This window comes from Rhinopithecus bieti, unplaced genomic scaffold (assembly GCF_001698545.2).
Source record: "Rhinopithecus bieti isolate Rb0 unplaced genomic scaffold, ASM169854v2 scaffold_11291, whole genome shotgun sequence".
Taxonomy (NCBI): Eukaryota; Metazoa; Chordata; class Mammalia; order Primates; family Cercopithecidae; genus Rhinopithecus; species Rhinopithecus bieti.
The window spans coordinates 821,647-838,269 of NW_016807158.1; the positions used below are offsets into that span (position 1 = coordinate 821,647).

At 38.7% G+C, this 16,623-nt stretch overlaps 1 protein-coding gene across 3 annotated transcripts in view; it reads left to right on the forward strand.

Annotated features, from left to right (window-relative positions):
• Positions 1–16,623, forward strand: part of PTPN12 (protein tyrosine phosphatase non-receptor type 12) — a 74,906-nt gene that overhangs the window by 37,099 nt on the left and 21,184 nt on the right. For all 3 annotated transcript variants that reach the window (XM_017880411.1, XM_017880412.1, XM_017880410.1), the window contains exons 8-11: positions 1,289–1,355; positions 4,480–4,557; positions 4,658–4,756; positions 12,168–12,253. In XM_017880411.1, coding sequence (XP_017735900.1) covers positions 1,289–1,355; positions 4,480–4,557; positions 4,658–4,756; positions 12,168–12,253 — 330 coding nt within the window. The remainder of the gene's footprint in view (positions 1–1,288; positions 1,356–4,479; positions 4,558–4,657; positions 4,757–12,167; positions 12,254–16,623) is intronic.

The following is a 16,623-nucleotide window of genomic DNA, read 5'->3' on the forward strand; positions in this document are numbered from 1 at the left end:
TGTGAGCCACTGCACCCAGCCACAAGAACCATCTTGAACATAGAATAAATATGTCTCTGTAAGATGTTGTTAGCTAGTCACGTTTTCTGATGTAGCATTAGACTTCCAGAGTGACGACTTAGTAGCTATTCTGTGAGTCACTTACTCTTGGAAGTTCCGTAAATTAATCTTTGTTTTTCTTTTTGAGATGGAGTCTCACTCTGTTACCCAGGCTGGAGTGCATTTGTGCCATCATGGCTCACTGCAGCCTCGACCTCCCAGGCTTAAGCAATCCTTCTGCCTTGGCCTCCCAAATGCTGGGACAACAGGCATGAACCACTGCGCCCAACCCCTTAAATGAAATGTTTAAAAGATAGACAATAGGCCCTCCTTATTCAAGACTTCACTGTCCTCAGTTTCAGTTACTCATAGGTCAAAAATATCAAATGGAAAATTTCAGAAGTAAGCAATTTGTAAGTTGTAAATGCTGTACCATTCTGAGAAGCATAGGGAAGTATGTCCTGCTTGAGAGATAAATCATCCCATGGTCCAGTGTGTACACACTGTAGACTGTACCAGCCCATTAGTCACATAGTAGATACTGCAATTATCAGATGGACATGTCAGTGCTTATGTTCATATAACCCTTATTTTACTTATAATGGCCCAAACCTCAAGAGTAGTGAGGTAGTGAGTAGTGGTAGATTGTTATAATTGTTCTAATGTATTATTAGTTATTATTGTTAATCTCTTGTTGTGCCTGATTTATAAATTAAACTTTATCATAGGTATGTACGTATAGGAAAAATCATAGTGTGGCCGGGCACGGTGGCTCAAGCCTGTAATCCCAGCACTTTGGGAGGCCGAGACGGGCGGATCACGAGGTCAGGAGATTGAGACCATCCTGGCTAACCTGGTGAAACCCCATCTCTACTAAAAAATACAAAAAACTAGCCGGGCGAGGTGGCGGGCACCTGTAGTCCCAGCTACTCGGGAGGCTGAGGCAGGAGAATGGCGTAAACCCGGAAGGCGGAGCTTGCAGTGAGCCGAGATCCGGCCACTGCACTCCAGCCCGGGCAACAGAGCGAGACTCCGTCTCAAAAAAAAAAAAAAAAAAATCATAGTGTGTATGTATACGTATTCTATGTTACCAGTGTTGCCATGAACACACTGTAAGTTGTATTTTGTTTACTAAGTAGAATTTTGTCAAATTTCTTTTTGTTTCTGAATGTTAACATGTCCATCCACATTTATTTTATAGTTGTTTTATCACAAAAATCAATTTTTTTTTCAAATTTTATATCCTTAGTGCAGGCTGTGGAAGAACAGGTGCCATTTGTGCCATAGATTATACGTGGAATTTACTGAAAGCTGGGGTAAGAATACTTTTTTGTAGCATTATGTCCAGTTTATCTATTACGATTTTCAAACTTAATTATTAATTGTAGTAAATTATAGTGCATATTTTATTATACATGTTATTTTTTCCAAAGTAGTTTTATTAAGTAAGAAATAAAGGCAGTGAAGGCTGGGCACGGTGGCTTATGCCTGTAATCCCAGCACTTTGGGAGGCCAAGGTGGGAGGATCGTTTGAGCCCAGCAGCTCGAGACCAGCCTGGGCAACATAGGGAGACCTCCATCTCTAAAAATAATTTAAAAATAAAAAAGATTTTAAAAAAGAAATAAAGATAGAGAAAAGGTATAATTGCTGCATATTGCCTTGATGTGATGCATTGGTCAACAGTGTAAGAGTGTCCTAGGTGAGTGAGTACTTGCATTAGGATATAAACTGTTACTGACCTTTCCAATACTGAATTTTCATTGCCTTTTTTTCTTCCTTTTTTTTTTTTTTTTTTTAAGATGGAGTTTCACTCTTACTGCCCAGACTGGAGTGCAATGGCGCAATCTCAGCTCACTGCAACCTCCGCCTCCTGGGTTGAAGCGATTCTCCTGCTTCAGCCTCCCTAGTAGCTGGGATTACAGGTGCCTGCCATTATACCCAGCTAATGTCTTATATTTTTGATACAGAGTTTCACCATGTTGGCCAGGCTGGTCTCGAACTCCTGACCTTAGGTGATCCACTCACCTCAGCCTTTCAAAGTGCTGGGATTACAGGTGTGAGCCACCGCGCCCGGGCCATTGTCTTTTATATTTATTCTAGGTATAAGTGTATTTCATTCAGTACGTATTTATGCCTTCTGGAGACATTATGGTATTGTAGTATGTGAGTACTGACTTTAGCCAAACTGCCCAGATTATAATTCTGGCTTTCTCATTTACTAGCTGTGGGATCTTGGTCAAAATACTAATCCCATACTGTCTCTATTTCTTCATCAGAAAGTAGGGGTCATAGTAGTAATGCATAAGAATTAAATAAATTAACTTTTGTGAAGTTCTTCAGAACTATGTGTGGTACATAGTAAGTACTCAGTTTATTGTTAGTGTTGATTACTGTTGCTGTTGTGATTGTTGTTCTTACTACTGCTTTTTCCAAGAAATAGTGTTTGATACTGTGGTGATACAGAGATAAATAAGATACAGCGTTCATGATAGATTTGAAAAACAAGTCTCTTCGTTATGCATACATTTGATTATTTTGCTGGTTCCATAATGTGTTCACTTCTAGAGAGACGCCTTTAATCCTTCATAGCTTTATAGTTTCCATGAATTGTTCATCTTTGTCTTGTACAAAGTAGAATTAATAAAATGTTTCTTTTTTCTTTTTCTTCCTTCTTCCCCTTATTTCTCTTTTTTCCCTGCCATCTCTCCATTTTTTATTGTTGCAAGGAAACATTTACGTGTTAAATAGTTCCTTAAAAGCCCTCTGGGGTTAAATATTTTCCCTCAAAACTATAATCATCTAATTCTCAAATGAAAATGCTTAAGTGAACAAAATTTAACTGGAATTCTATCGCATTTTAACATAAAAGTCAAAGATAAAAATTGGAATAGGAAGGGACACGTAAATGCATGCTAGCAAACAAAACAAATATCTGGTCATTTTAAAAGTTGTGTATTTTGGCCAGGTGCCATGGCTCATGCCATAATCCCAGAACTTTCGGAGGCCGAGGTGGGCGGATCACCTGAGGTCAGGAGTTCGAGACCAGCCTGGCCAACATGGTGAAACCCCATCTCTACTAAAAATACAGAAATTAGCCAGGCATAGTAGCCAGTGCCTGTAATCCCAGTTACTTGGCAGGCTGAGGCAAGAGAATTGCTTGAACCTGGGAGGCAGAGGTTGCAGTGAGCTGAGATTGCGCCACTGCAGCCTGGGTGACAGAGCAGGACTCCGTCTCAAAAAATAAAATAAAATAAAATAAAAGTTGTGTATTTTGAACATAGTTCTCTTTTTTTTTTTTTTTTTTTTTTTGAGATGGAGTCTCCCTCTGTCGCCCAGGCTGGAGTGCAGTGGTGTGATCTCGGCTCACTGCACCCTCCAACTCTCAGGTTCAAGTGATTCTCCTGCCTTAGTCTCCCGAGTAGCTGGGATTACATGCATTCGGCACCATGCCTGGCTAATTTTTGTATTTTTAGTAGAGATGGGGTTTCACCATGTTTCTGGCTTGTCTCAAACTCCTGACCTCAGGTGATCTGCCTGTCTTGGCCTCTCAAAGTGCTGGAATTACAGGCATGAGCCACCGCACCCGGCCTAGGTTAAGTCTTCATATAAAAATCTTATGATGTATATAAGAACTTCCAAGCAGCAAACCTGGAAACCATTTTTAACCCTTCCATCTTAAGCACTCCAGAATATTCTTGTTGATAACAGTTCTGATGTTTCTGCTTCTGTAAACCACCAGTTTCTCACTCTTTTAGACTGTCCTCATTGCTGATACAAAAATTGTGTGAATATCAGATCTTCTCATGTCAACGTTGCCCATTGCAGTAGTCCCAAGTCCATATGCACAAAAGAACTGTTTAGGTTGTTTCATAATTAGTTCCCCAAGATGGAGCCAAAGGATCTATATTTTTACCTAGGTCTTTTAGCTGGTCCTTATATAGCCAATCCAGGAGATACTGGCCTATAGAATAAATTCAGTCTCTTTTTTATGTTCACAGTCTGATCCCAAATGTCCTTTTTTTCTCTCCTCCTTTGAGTACTTTCTCCTTCTTTTAGTCTTAGGCTTTATTTACATCAAACTTCTCAATTCCCAACATAGATTATACATTCAGTCTGCTGTGCTTATGTATATTTCCTTCACTTTTTATGGGATAACCTTCTTTTGATATCCAGCTATGTTGTAACTCCACACACTCATCAGTTAGCCACAGCCTCTTTATTCCCTGTATACTGCAGTCATACTTTGGCTGGATATACCTGTCTCCCCAGCTTGAATGCTGAGGGTCAAGACCACGCAGTGTCTAAGATACATTAAGTGGTGTTCAATAAATGTTTGCAGTAAACCAGCAGGTATTTAAGTTTTATGTGATAAGCTGAAGAATATTTTACTATTTTCTGAATAGGTGTACAAAGTTTATATATTAAATTTTCTGTTTTAGAAAATACCAGAGGAATTTAATGTCTTTAATTTAATACAAGAAATGAGAACACAAAGGCATTCTGCAGTACAAACAAAGGTATAGTTGTTTCCCTTTATAAACTGCTATTTTATAAATGCTTTCTTCTTTTTTAAAATGTTTTTTTCTTTTGTTTTTTAATCATTTTTCTCCCTCGTAGGAGCAATATGAGCTTGTTCATAGAGCTATTGCCCAACTGTTTGAAAAACAGCTACAACTGTATGAAATTCATGGAGCTCAGAAAATTGCTGATGGAGTGGTAGGTGTTATTGGCCTATTCATTTTAGGAAACTTACTTTTGTTAAGATGTAATATTTAGCTTTATTTTTTGTCATCTTGTGTTTTGTCTCAGGACACTTAACATTTTTACTTAAACTCATTTCCTTCTTATTTGTATCTCTATTATGATGGCTGTTTAATGACTCCAATATAAGATAAATTATGTTCTAAATGAAATAAAGTTAGGAAAGATCTCATGTCAAAAATCATATAATTCATTAACATTTTACTTTTTTAAAAAAATTGCATTGTTCTCTTTACTCTTCCCTTCCACCCCCACCTAAGTTATTCTGCATTGATTCTACTTGAATTTTATTTTGTATAAAGTGTTTTCGTTATTTGTGTATATGCTTTTCTTTTCTTTTCTTTTCTTTTTTTCTTTTTTTTTGAGATGGAGTTTCACTCTTGTTGCCCAGGCTGGAGTGCGATGGCATGATCTCGGCTCACTGCAACCTCCAACTCCCAGGTTCAAATGATTCTCCTGCCTCCGCCTCCTGAGTAGCCGGGATTACAGGCGCGCACCACCGTGCCCAGCTAATTTTTGTATTTTTACTAGAGATGGGGTTTCGCCATGTTGACCAGGCTGGTCTCGATCTCCAGACCTCAGGTGATCTGCCCGCCTTGACCTCCCAATGTGCTGGGATTACAGGCATGAGCCAACATTTCTTGCCTTGTGTATATGCTTTTCAGTTAAGCAGAATTAAAAAGAGCCACAGTTAACTCCCTTTTGTTGTGTTGTAATTCAGTGTTATTTTAGCCTCATAGCATCTTATTGGATATTCAACTGACCTGACAAAAATACTGTATTCTCTTAGTGTTCTCTTTTCTGCCTTTGTTTTCTAACCAATTGTCTTGTTTCCCTTCTATATATCACCACCTTGTCCCTGAAGGTGCTGAGCTTTTTTTTTTCTTGTAGAATTTTACATCTTTATCATTGAGTCTATGATAACTATTACATTGTTAAACGGAGTATGAGAAAATAAATTGCAAAATTTATAACCGTCATTTTCCTTTTCTCCCTTTAAGTGGTTTTGTCAGTTCCCAGAATATTTGTTTGAACTTCCTTGGTTTTCCAAATGAGAGATTTATTACCAAATGCTGATCTCAGTTTGTTAAGATAATCTAATATTGGTCCATGAGTTTTAGGAAATATGCATTTCTTTTATTAGCCAAGTGACAATTTCAGGTTTTTAAGTTTTATGTGACCTCATTCTTATTCCTTCATTAACATAGGAATTATTGTTCAAGGAAACCTCCTACAATGCCTTTAGCTTAATTAAATCCTGTTATGACATGTTCTGAATCTAGCCAAATATTTTATAATGTAGAATCTAATGTATTTTTTGTTTGTTTGTTTTGTTTGATTGTTTTTTGTTTTTTTTTTTGTGACGAAGTCTCACTCTGTCACTGAGGCTGGAGTGCAGTGGTGCAATCTCTGCTAACAGCAACCTCTGCCTCCTGGGTTCAAGCGATTCTCCTGCCTCAGCCTCCTGAATAGCTAGGATTACAGGCACGCATCACCACGCCCAGCTAATTTTTGTATTTTTAGTAGAGATTGGGTTTTGCCATGTTGGCCAGGCTGGTCTCAAACTCCTGACCTCAGGTGATCCACCTGCCTCAGCCTCCCAAAGTGCTAGGATTATAGGTGTCAGCCACTGCGCCCAGCCATTTATAATATTTTGTATAATTTAATCTAAGTTGAGATATTTAATATTTCAAAAAACTGAGTAGGCTATAAACACTTTTCTTTAATTTTGGGGGTTTTTGTTGTTGTTGTTGTTGTTGCTGTTGAGATGGAGTCTCACTCTCTTGCCCAGGATGGAGTGCAGTAGCGTAGTCTCGGCTCACTGCAACCTCTGCCTCCCAGGTTCATGTGATTTTCCTGCCTCAGCCTCCCAAATAGCTGAGATTACAGGCGCCCACCACCATGCTCAGCTGATTTTTGTATTTTTAGTAGTGATGGGGTTTCACCATGTTGGCCAGGCTGGTCTTGAACGCCTGACCTCAAGTGATCCACCCACCTCAGCCTCCCAAAGTGCCAGGATTGCAGGCGTGAGCCACTGTACCCAGCATCTTTAAACTTTAATTGAAAAAGTATTTGTTTTATTCCGTGAATTCGAGATTAATTTCAAAGCTAAAGTTTTTGTATCTGGAAATACAGGTTTTTAGGCTGGGTGTGGTGGCTCATGCCTGGAACCCCAGCACTTTGGGAGGCCAAAGCAGGCCAGGATCACCTGAGACCAGCCTGGCCAACATGGCAAAACCCCATCTCTACCAAAAGATTAGCCTCCCAGACTGACGGGTACACCACCTTGCCGCGTTTATTTTTTTATAGAGACGAGATTTTACTATGTTGCCCAGCCTGGTCTCAAACCCTCAGACTCAAGCAATCCATCCACCTTAGCCTCCCAAAGTGCAGGAATTATAGGAGAAAGTTCTTTTATTGCAGTATTCAGTATTCAGGTTTTATTTTGTTTTGTTTTGTTTGAGACAAGGTCTTACTGTTTTGCCCAGGCCAGAGTGCAGTGGAACAATCACAGCTCACTGCGCCCTCAGCCTCCCGGGCTCAAGCTTTCCTCCTGCCTCAGCTTCCCAAGTAACTGAGACTACAGGCACGTACCATCACACCTAGCTAATTTTTAAAAAAAATTTTTGTAGAGATGTTGTCTCACTATGTGCCACAGTGGTCTCGAGCTGATGGTCTCGAGCTCCTGGGCTCAAACAATCCTCCTCACACCTTAGCCTCCCAAAGCACTGAGATTACAGGCATGAGCCATTGTGCCCAGCCACTGTTGTTTTTTTTTTTAAGCTTTTAACTATATTTAAATAATCTCCAGAAAATATGTGATAAATATTGCATCACCTTTTCTTCTTTTTCTCATTAGATCCAAGTCTGATCTTTGTAAGGTTTTATTCCATTAAATCAATCTTTTTTTAATACCCTGAAATCTATACTAGGATTATAATTCTATCATAGGCTCTTTCTGTCTAACAAGTCAGAGCTTTACAGGAATATAACAAGAAAGTCATACTTTGTAGGAGATGAGATGAAATAATACCCATAGTAGATAAAGTAGTTATTTCAAAGTAGTTACTTCAAACCTACTTTCTTACTCATTGCATGGTACGTAGTAGACGTAAACTAAATGTTTGAGAGAAATATCTCCATAGATGAATGGATAAATAGTAAAAAAAAAAAAACAGATAGAAGATGGATTATCATTCCAGATAACTTTTTAATACTTTCCTCTTAAGAAATCATGTTTTCTGTCAACTTGTAAATATAGGTGACTCTTTTTATAGGATGGCTGTCTATGGTTGCAGACCATAAATCTTAAAGAAAATGTGGAATCTGAAAATTGAGAAAATCGTCTTAGAACTGTGTGGTGGAATAAAATGACTTAAAAGGTGTATTTACTATTTAGAAGCTATGCTGTGAGAAGTAAAAATAAGTCCCCGCTTACTACTTTTCTGACAATTTAGTTAATAAATTTCTGTTTAAATGTTCTGTGTTCCAGAATTATTTTTGTAAAAATCTTAGTTTGATATACTAGTTGGTTATTTAAGACTTCAAAATAAATAGTATTTTTTAGAGATATTTACAACTACAGTGACTTCCTGGAATGAGAGCTCTAAAGAGAAAATTTATTCTGTAAGCCCGTATCATATTGCCTGAGGATTTAGAAGTACCTTAATAAGCAAACATCTGTTAAGTTGTGCATCATGCCTTTTTATCTTGTATATAAAGGACACCATTACAAGAATTGTTGGCCGGGCGCAGTGGCTCAAGCCTGTAATCCCAGCACTTCGGGAGGCCGAGACGGGCGGATCACTAGGTCAGGAGATCGAGACCATACTGGCTAACATGGTGGAACCCCGTCTCTACTAAAAAATACAAAAAACTAGCCGGGCGAGGTGGCGGGCACCTGTAGTCCCAGCTACTCGGGAGGCTGAGGCAGGAGAATGGCATAAAGCCAGGAGGCGGAGCTTGCAGTGACCTGAGATCCGGCCACTGCACTCCAGCCTGGGCGACAGAGCCAGACTCCGTCTCAAAAAAAAAAAAAAAAGAATTGTCAACACCAGTATTTCAATTCTAGAATGATTAAGTAATAGCATTAGTAATTTGTGTTATGGTCCTTTTATTGTGTTTGTATAGTACATTTTAGATGTGATAATGAATTCTGGATTTTTTTTTTCCCTAAAATATAATTTTTTTATTTTTAAAGCACCCTGATTTATTATTTATTTTCTTCTGCAGCTGATAGTATTCTTAAATATTAGATAATTTGTTTCTTAATGTTTTTGTAGCCTTTCATAAAGCTGCTATATGGAAAATAATAGTACACAAGATAGCTTTACAAAGTTCTGTTTAAAACAAGAGAACACAGACTAGAGGCTGTGGTTCATTTCATGCCTATAATCCCAGCTCTTTGGGATGCCAGGGCAGGAGAATTGCTTGAGACCAGGAGTTTGAGACCTGCCAGGGTGGCATAGCGAAACCCCATCTACACAAACCTTTTTTTTTTTTTTAATTACCTGGGTATGGTAACATGTACTTGTAGTCCTAGCTACTTGGGAGACTGAGATAGAAGCATTGCTTGAGCCCAGGAGTTCAAGGCTGCAGAGGTTTGATCGTGCCACTGCATTAGATTAATTCCTAAAATTCTTTTCCATTTCAAAAGTTGGTGATTGCTTCAGCAAGTTGTATACATGACAAATATGGACTCAAAAATTATAGATAATACAAGAGAGTCAGAAGATGTAAGTGTGTAGGAGACATTAACTAGGAAATCCAAGAAGAACATTGTGAAGTCCAGTGACCAGGAGGTTTTGTACATGCTGTTTTAGTTACTGGCTCTTTGTTGAGTTGCAGTTCTGCGTTGCCACATTGATTCCTTTCATCAGAGGAAACTCAGTATGTTCTGAAAGCTAATCTCCCCGAGAAGTTCTCTTTTGGTTCTTCCTGTTAATGGCTTCGTCATGCTCTTATTCACCCAGAATGAGGAATTCTTCATGAAACCTTTACTTTGTCACATGTAGTGTTTGCCTAAAATGTCCTTATTATGTCTTCTCTTTACCCTTCCACCTGTTTTCCTTCTTCCAATCCTCATTCTTTTTTTGTCAAAATCTTACCAATCCCTCAGTGTCATTCTACATTTTACCTTAATATTGTCAACTTACTTTTTCTCAATTATCTTCTTAATATTTTCAACTATAACTTTTTTTTCTGATTTCATAGCTTCATAGTACTGATTATGCCACTTTGGGGCTGTTAGTATTACCCTTCTACTTCTTTTCTGGGGATTTTACCAGACTACATTTTGAAGTTAAAGATAATACCATGTCCTTCTTACATTTTAGTTTCCTCTGCATTGCTGACTTTGTTCAGTGCATTTCACATAGATGTCCACATTGCCTTACCTGCAGCTCCAAAATCCAAAGAAAACATAGTTTTATTTTTGTGAATTCAATATTATGCTCACTTGGCAACAAAATATTTCATTGACATGACATGAGTTTGTTTATGTGTGCTACAAAAAAAAAAAAAGGGCGTTTTGTAGGTTAGAAACAGTTAAAATAGAGTTTCATATGATTTGCCTTTAATTTTTATTTAACCTACTTAATGCACATTTTGGTACAAAATATCAAGTGTTACAGAATTATGGTTATATCATTAATGGAAATAATAAGCAGATGATCAATAATATGTTGGGGGTACCTTTTTTTTTTTTTTGAGTCAGAGTCTTGCTCTATTGCCCATGCTGGAGTGCAGTGACACGATCTTGGCTTACTGCAACCTCTGCCTCCCGAGTTCAAGTGATTCTCCCGCCTCAGCCCCCCAAGTAGCTGGAATTGCAGATGTGCACCACCACACCCGGCTAATTTTTGTATTGTAGTAGAGACAGGTTTTCACCATGTTGGCCAAGGCTGGTCTCAAACTCTGGACCTCAAGTAATCCACCCATCTCAGCCTCCCAAAGTGCTGGGATTACAGGCGTGAGCCATCGCGCCCAGCCTAGAGGGTACCTTTTTGATGCAGAGTCTTTAAATTCTGGTGGTACCTGAGGATCTGAAACTTTGGCGGCCAAAAGTCCTGATTTGCCTAAGGCATACCAGTTCACACTAGTTGTCTAGGTATAATAATGCTCCTTTTTCATTCTCAAAAGAGCCCTGATTTGGACAATAAATTATATGGTCACCCTACCTATAGCCAGATATTTCTACACCAAATGCCTTGATTTTGGTGGGTGGCTTTAATTAAGGATGAATGCTGTAAGTCTTATGACGTAACTCTGTTGTTCTGGTCAGGAAGTGAGATGTATAGAACTTCTAATTCATCAGATTATATATAAGGAGATAGGGTGCACTTAAAATAGCTAGAAAGTTGAGATCTCTAGTTTTTTAATTGGAAAAATTGAAGTAACAGTTACAAAGCTGTCATGATGGACATAGCAGAAGTGCCTTTTAATTAAAAACAATGATAACAAAACAAAATGCAACTACAGTTTCAGAGTTCCTCAGTTGATAGTATATGTAAAGATGGCTGTTTTCTAAAATTATCTGGGATGTTGGCAAATTATCTGAGATGTCTTCTGGACATAGCATACCCTAGAATTAAAATACCCTAGCTAGAATAAATATGAGATATGTTGATAGTGAAACTGATTCAAGGCAGTATTTTCATTTTACCGCTCCCCTATTCACAGTCCTAAACCTAAGGTTCTTATACCTGTATTGACTCTGAAACATCAATGTTGATGATGTTATTGGTCCTCATGACCAGCAAGAACCAAGGATGTTCCTGGGATGGGCTCTGTCTGCCTTTTTGAGGTCCATTTGGGTAGCCAGTGATATAGGAGCTATATTCCCTAATGGATTTGGGCACTTCATATAGTGACAGTGAGAGTAAGGCAAGAAATGGTTAAAATGAATCCTAGGACTACCAGTTTAAAAGTACTAGGTAGTAATGGGGAGTCATAAAAAGATACTCCATAAATGGTATAGGCCTTATTTGTTGGCTTTTTTTTCTCTCTGCATATATTAAGTTTCTAGTGGTAGTGATGGTGGGGCAGGGGGATACTACATTCTTTGATCCACATTATCTTGGGGAATCTGTTTTTTTACGGTAGCATTTGAGATGTGTTGAAATGCTGCTGTACACCTTGATCTTCCCAGTAACTGTGATGCATTGTTTTTTTGATACAGTCTCTGCATTGAAGTCTGGTCCTTCAGGCTAAAATATAGAGCTAGAATATAAGACTTTTTTTTTTTGAACTTGGCACAGTTGGCATTGTGTTAAGGATTGAAAAGCACGGAAACAGTTTAGTTGAAACATGAGGAGGAAAAATTATTTTTCTTTCAACCTTAGTGAAGTATTTTTTCCCTTGGCAGAATGAAATTAATACTGAAAACATGGTCAGCTCCATAGATCCTGAAAAACAAGATTCTCCTCCTCCAAAACCACCAAGGACCCGCAGGTATTGTATGTCTTTGAACATTTTCTTTAAAAGCATACTTGTTTTTATTCACTGTTAATTAAAATGACAAATTCTGAATATTTCTACATTACTTTTATAACTTTTATTGTCATTATTTTGTTAGGATGTGGCATACATATGACAACTGATTTGTTACTGGTTTATTAAAAATTTGGTTTCATTTTGGATAAAATTTCAATAATATACTGTAGCAGAATGTGGATACTACCATGAATTGACTATAGTTTATGTTTTGATATGTGATATCACTAAAATTTTAGTTATGTCTAAAGATTTCCATTTTTCTCCTGATGACTAAATATGCTTGCCAAAAATTGCATGCATGTTGAAGAAGTGTGAAGATATTTAATAACATTACTAGCAAAGATGAGTTTATTTCTTTAATTTTTCTTGCTTTTCTACCAAGCTCATTTATAATAGTTAAAGTCATATATATTCCTATCTTTCTTTGCCTTCCCTTCTTGTTCAGGGTAGCTGCTAAGTCAGTAACATGGTAGTATGGAAAGAATACAGAGTTAGAAGAAGATAGTTTCAACTCCTTTTTAGCCATTTAGCTCTGGGATTTAGGATTAATTTATTTAATCCTGGGGAGAAGGAGTTAAGTATTGTCCTAAGGATTAAATAAAAAACTATTAGAATATTTTATAATGTCTTTCTTGCACATAGATCTGCCAAAACTTACTGACTTCCCATCAAAATAAAGTCTTTTATACAGGATACACCAATTGTTTCCGTCTTAAAACTTTGGTGAAAGTTGGGTCAAATGGCCAGGGTATTCCAAGAGATCATTCTAATGAAATAATCCCTCTTAACAAAAGAAAAAACCTGCAGTTTCCCTCAGTAACTAAAGGTTTGGTTAGAATCCCTCCACACCACAGGAGCAATTTACTCTCATTTTCACCATGTAGGATTCTAACTGCCTGGGAAGGAAGCTGCTGAGTACAGAAAGAGGAAGTATACTCTGGTATAAAGAGGCTTTTTACATAAATAGGTCCCATTCCAAATTTTAACTTTCGCATTTGCTACTGAATGAACTTCAACAAGCCACTTCTCTGAAAATTCTTTACTTCATTGTAGTGAGATATAGTACTAGTATTCTCCATTGTTAAGAATTAGTGATAATGTATATAAAGCATGTAGTTAAGTGTCGTGGTAGTTATAGTCTCTGGAATACCTTGGCATACTTCTCTGAGGAACCTCAGGAAGCCTGTATATAGATGAGGTTAGGTCTCAAGATTTCAATGTTCAAGATGTTAACTATGTGCTAACAAAACTTTTAGTAGTTCTTTCCTGTTCGATTTCCACTTTGGTATCTACCAAAATTGGTTGGCATTTTAGCCATCTGTGGAAGGTAGCCAGTTTGAAACCTGTAAAATACTAGTTCTCTAACTTCTCTGTTCCACATAGGAGCCCTAGGATCTTAAAAGAAACTACTGGCCCTAAAAAAAGGAACATTTTGCTGCCCTCTTAATTTGGTTTTGAGATTGAGCCAATGTAGAGGTTTTCAAAGTCTACACTGATATTTATGATTTGTATGTTCTTCTACCTCTAACTACATGTAGCAGCAGTCTCTTCTTAATTTTACAGGAAAAAAAAAGAGTAGAATACTTGAATTTAAAGCATTTTCCTATACCTGTTCAAAAGTTTGACTTCTGTTACTCTCTAATAAACAAAAGATAATGAAGAAAAAAGCAAATGAGTATTAAGAAAAAATATTCAACTCAAGACAGATTTTTATTAGGCATACATTCCAGAAGTTCTTTGTGTGTGATTTTATATTACATGCATAGGTCACCTTTTTTCTTCTTCATGTAATGGAGTCAAATGCCAGAAGGTCATCGTGTTTGACAAAGAGAACCTTGTGACTTCTAAGTTGGGATGAGTTTTAGAACTATTGTAAATTGTTCCAACATAACTGAAAATAAAATCACAAAATCATAAGATTGATAAGTAAAATAGTGTATTTTGTTTTTCAGTGTGGCTACAGTAAACACATTAATTGTTTAAAGTACACGATGGGGCCAGGCATGGTGGCTCATGCCTGTAATCCCAGCACTTTGGGAGGCCAAGGCAGGGGGATCATGAGGTCAGAAGTTTAAGACCAGCCTGACCAATATGGTGAAACCCTGTCTCTACTAAAAATAGAAAAATTAGCCAGGCGTGGTCGCGTGTGCCTGTAGTCCCAGCTACTTGGGAGGCTGAGGCAGGAGAATCGCTTGAACCCAGGAGGCAAAGGTACCAGTGAGCCAAGTTCGCACCACTGCACTCCAGCCTGGGTGAGAAAGTGAGACTCTGTCTGAAAAATAAAAAAATAAAAATAAAGTACATGTTGGCTGGGCATAGTGGCTTACGCCTGTAATCCCAACATTTTGGGAGGCTCAGGCGGGCAGATTGCTCAAGTCCCTATTTACATATATATAAAATATGTGTTTTGTGTATATTTTATTTTATTTATTTTTTTACTTTTAAACATTTTGTTAAAAATAAGACACATACACATTAGGCTAAGCATACACAAGGTCGGATCATCAATATCACTGCCTTCTACCTCCACATCCTGTCCTGCTGGAAGGTTATCAGGGGCAGAAACACACATGGAGCTGTCATCCCCTATGATAACAATGCCCTCTTCTAGAATACCTCCTGAAGAACCTGCCTGAAGCTGTTTAACAGTTAACTAATTTTTTAACAATTAGAAGGAATACACTCAAAATTAACAACAAAAAGTAAGTATATAGCTAGGCGCGGTGGCTCACGCCTGTAATCCCAGCAAGGCAGGTGGATCACCTGAGGCTGGGCGTTCGAGATCAGCCTGGCCAACATGGTGAAACCCTGTCTCTACTAAAAATACAAAAATTAGCTGAGCCTCTTGGCAGGCAATTGTTGTCTCAGCTACTTGGGAGGCTGAGGCAAGAGAATTGCTTGAACCTGGGAGGTGGAGGTTGCAGTGAGCCAAGATTGCACCACTGGACTGCAGCCTGGGTGTGACAGAACAAGACTCCATCTCAAAAAAAGTACATAAGCCAGTAACTGTTTTCTTTATTATTATTATCAAGAATTATGTCCTGTATGTAATTGTATGTGCTATAATTTTATATGACTGACAGCACAATAGGTTTGTTTATACCAGCATCACAACAGACATGTGAATAATGCATTTTGCTACAAATTCATGGGAATTTTTCAGCTTCATTATAACTTTGTGGGGTCACCATGGTATGTGTAGCCCATCATTGACTGAAACATCACGTGACTGTACATGTCTTCCAGTAATTTTTTTTTTTTTTTGAGACGAAGTCTCGCTCTATCGCCCAGGCTGGAGTGCAGTGGCCGGATCTCAGCTCACTGCAAGCTCCGCTTCCCGGGTTCACGCCATTCTCTTGCCTCAGCCTCCCGAGTAGCTGGGACTACAGGCGCCCGTCACCTCGCCCGGCTAGCTTTTTGTATTTTTTTTTTAGTAGAGACGGGGTTTCACCGTGTTAGAGCCAGGATGGTCTCGATCTCCTGACCTCGTGATCCGCCCGTCTCGGCCTCCCAAAGTGCTGGAATTACAGGCTTGAGCCACCGCGCCCAGCCCCAGTCATTTTTAATATTCCAATTCGTTTTGTTTTGTTTTCAGACAGAGCCTTGCTCTGTTGCCCAGACTGGAGGGCAGTGGTGTGATTATGGCTCACTGCAGCCTCGACCTCAGTTGAACCTCCCACCCTAGACTCCCAACTAGCTGGAACTACAGACACACACCACCATGCCTGGCTAATTTCTGTATTTTTTTTTTTTTTTGGCCTCCAAAAGTGTTGGGATTGCAGGTGTGAGCCACCATGCCCTGCCAGTATTCCAGTTCTTCCAGTTCTTAAAACTGAACAGAACTAGGAATGATTGGGCATTTGACAGAAGCCTCTAATATGAAAAACAGAGGAAATGGAGACAATACAGAGCAAAATGAAAAAGATGGGGGAGAAAAGAAACAACAGTCCACTTCTCTCAGTCATTGGGAAATGCTGCAACCATGAAATAAGACCTGTGGGTAATAAGTAAGAAGCTCTTAGAAATTAAGAATATAGGCCAGGTGCGGTGGCTCATGCCTATAATCCCAGCTCTTTGGGAGGCTGAGGTGGGCAGATCACAAGGTCAGGAGTTCGAGACCAGCCTGGCCAATAGGGTGAAACCCCTGTCTCTACTTAAAAAAAAAAAAAAAAAATTAGCGGGGGGGGGGGGGGGGGGCCTGTAGTCCTAGCTACTCAGGAGGCTGAGGCAGGAGAATTGCTTGTGGAAGTTATAGTGAGTCGAGATCACGCCACCACTCTCCAGCCTGGGCAACAGAATGAGACTCTTGTCTCAAAAAAAAAAAA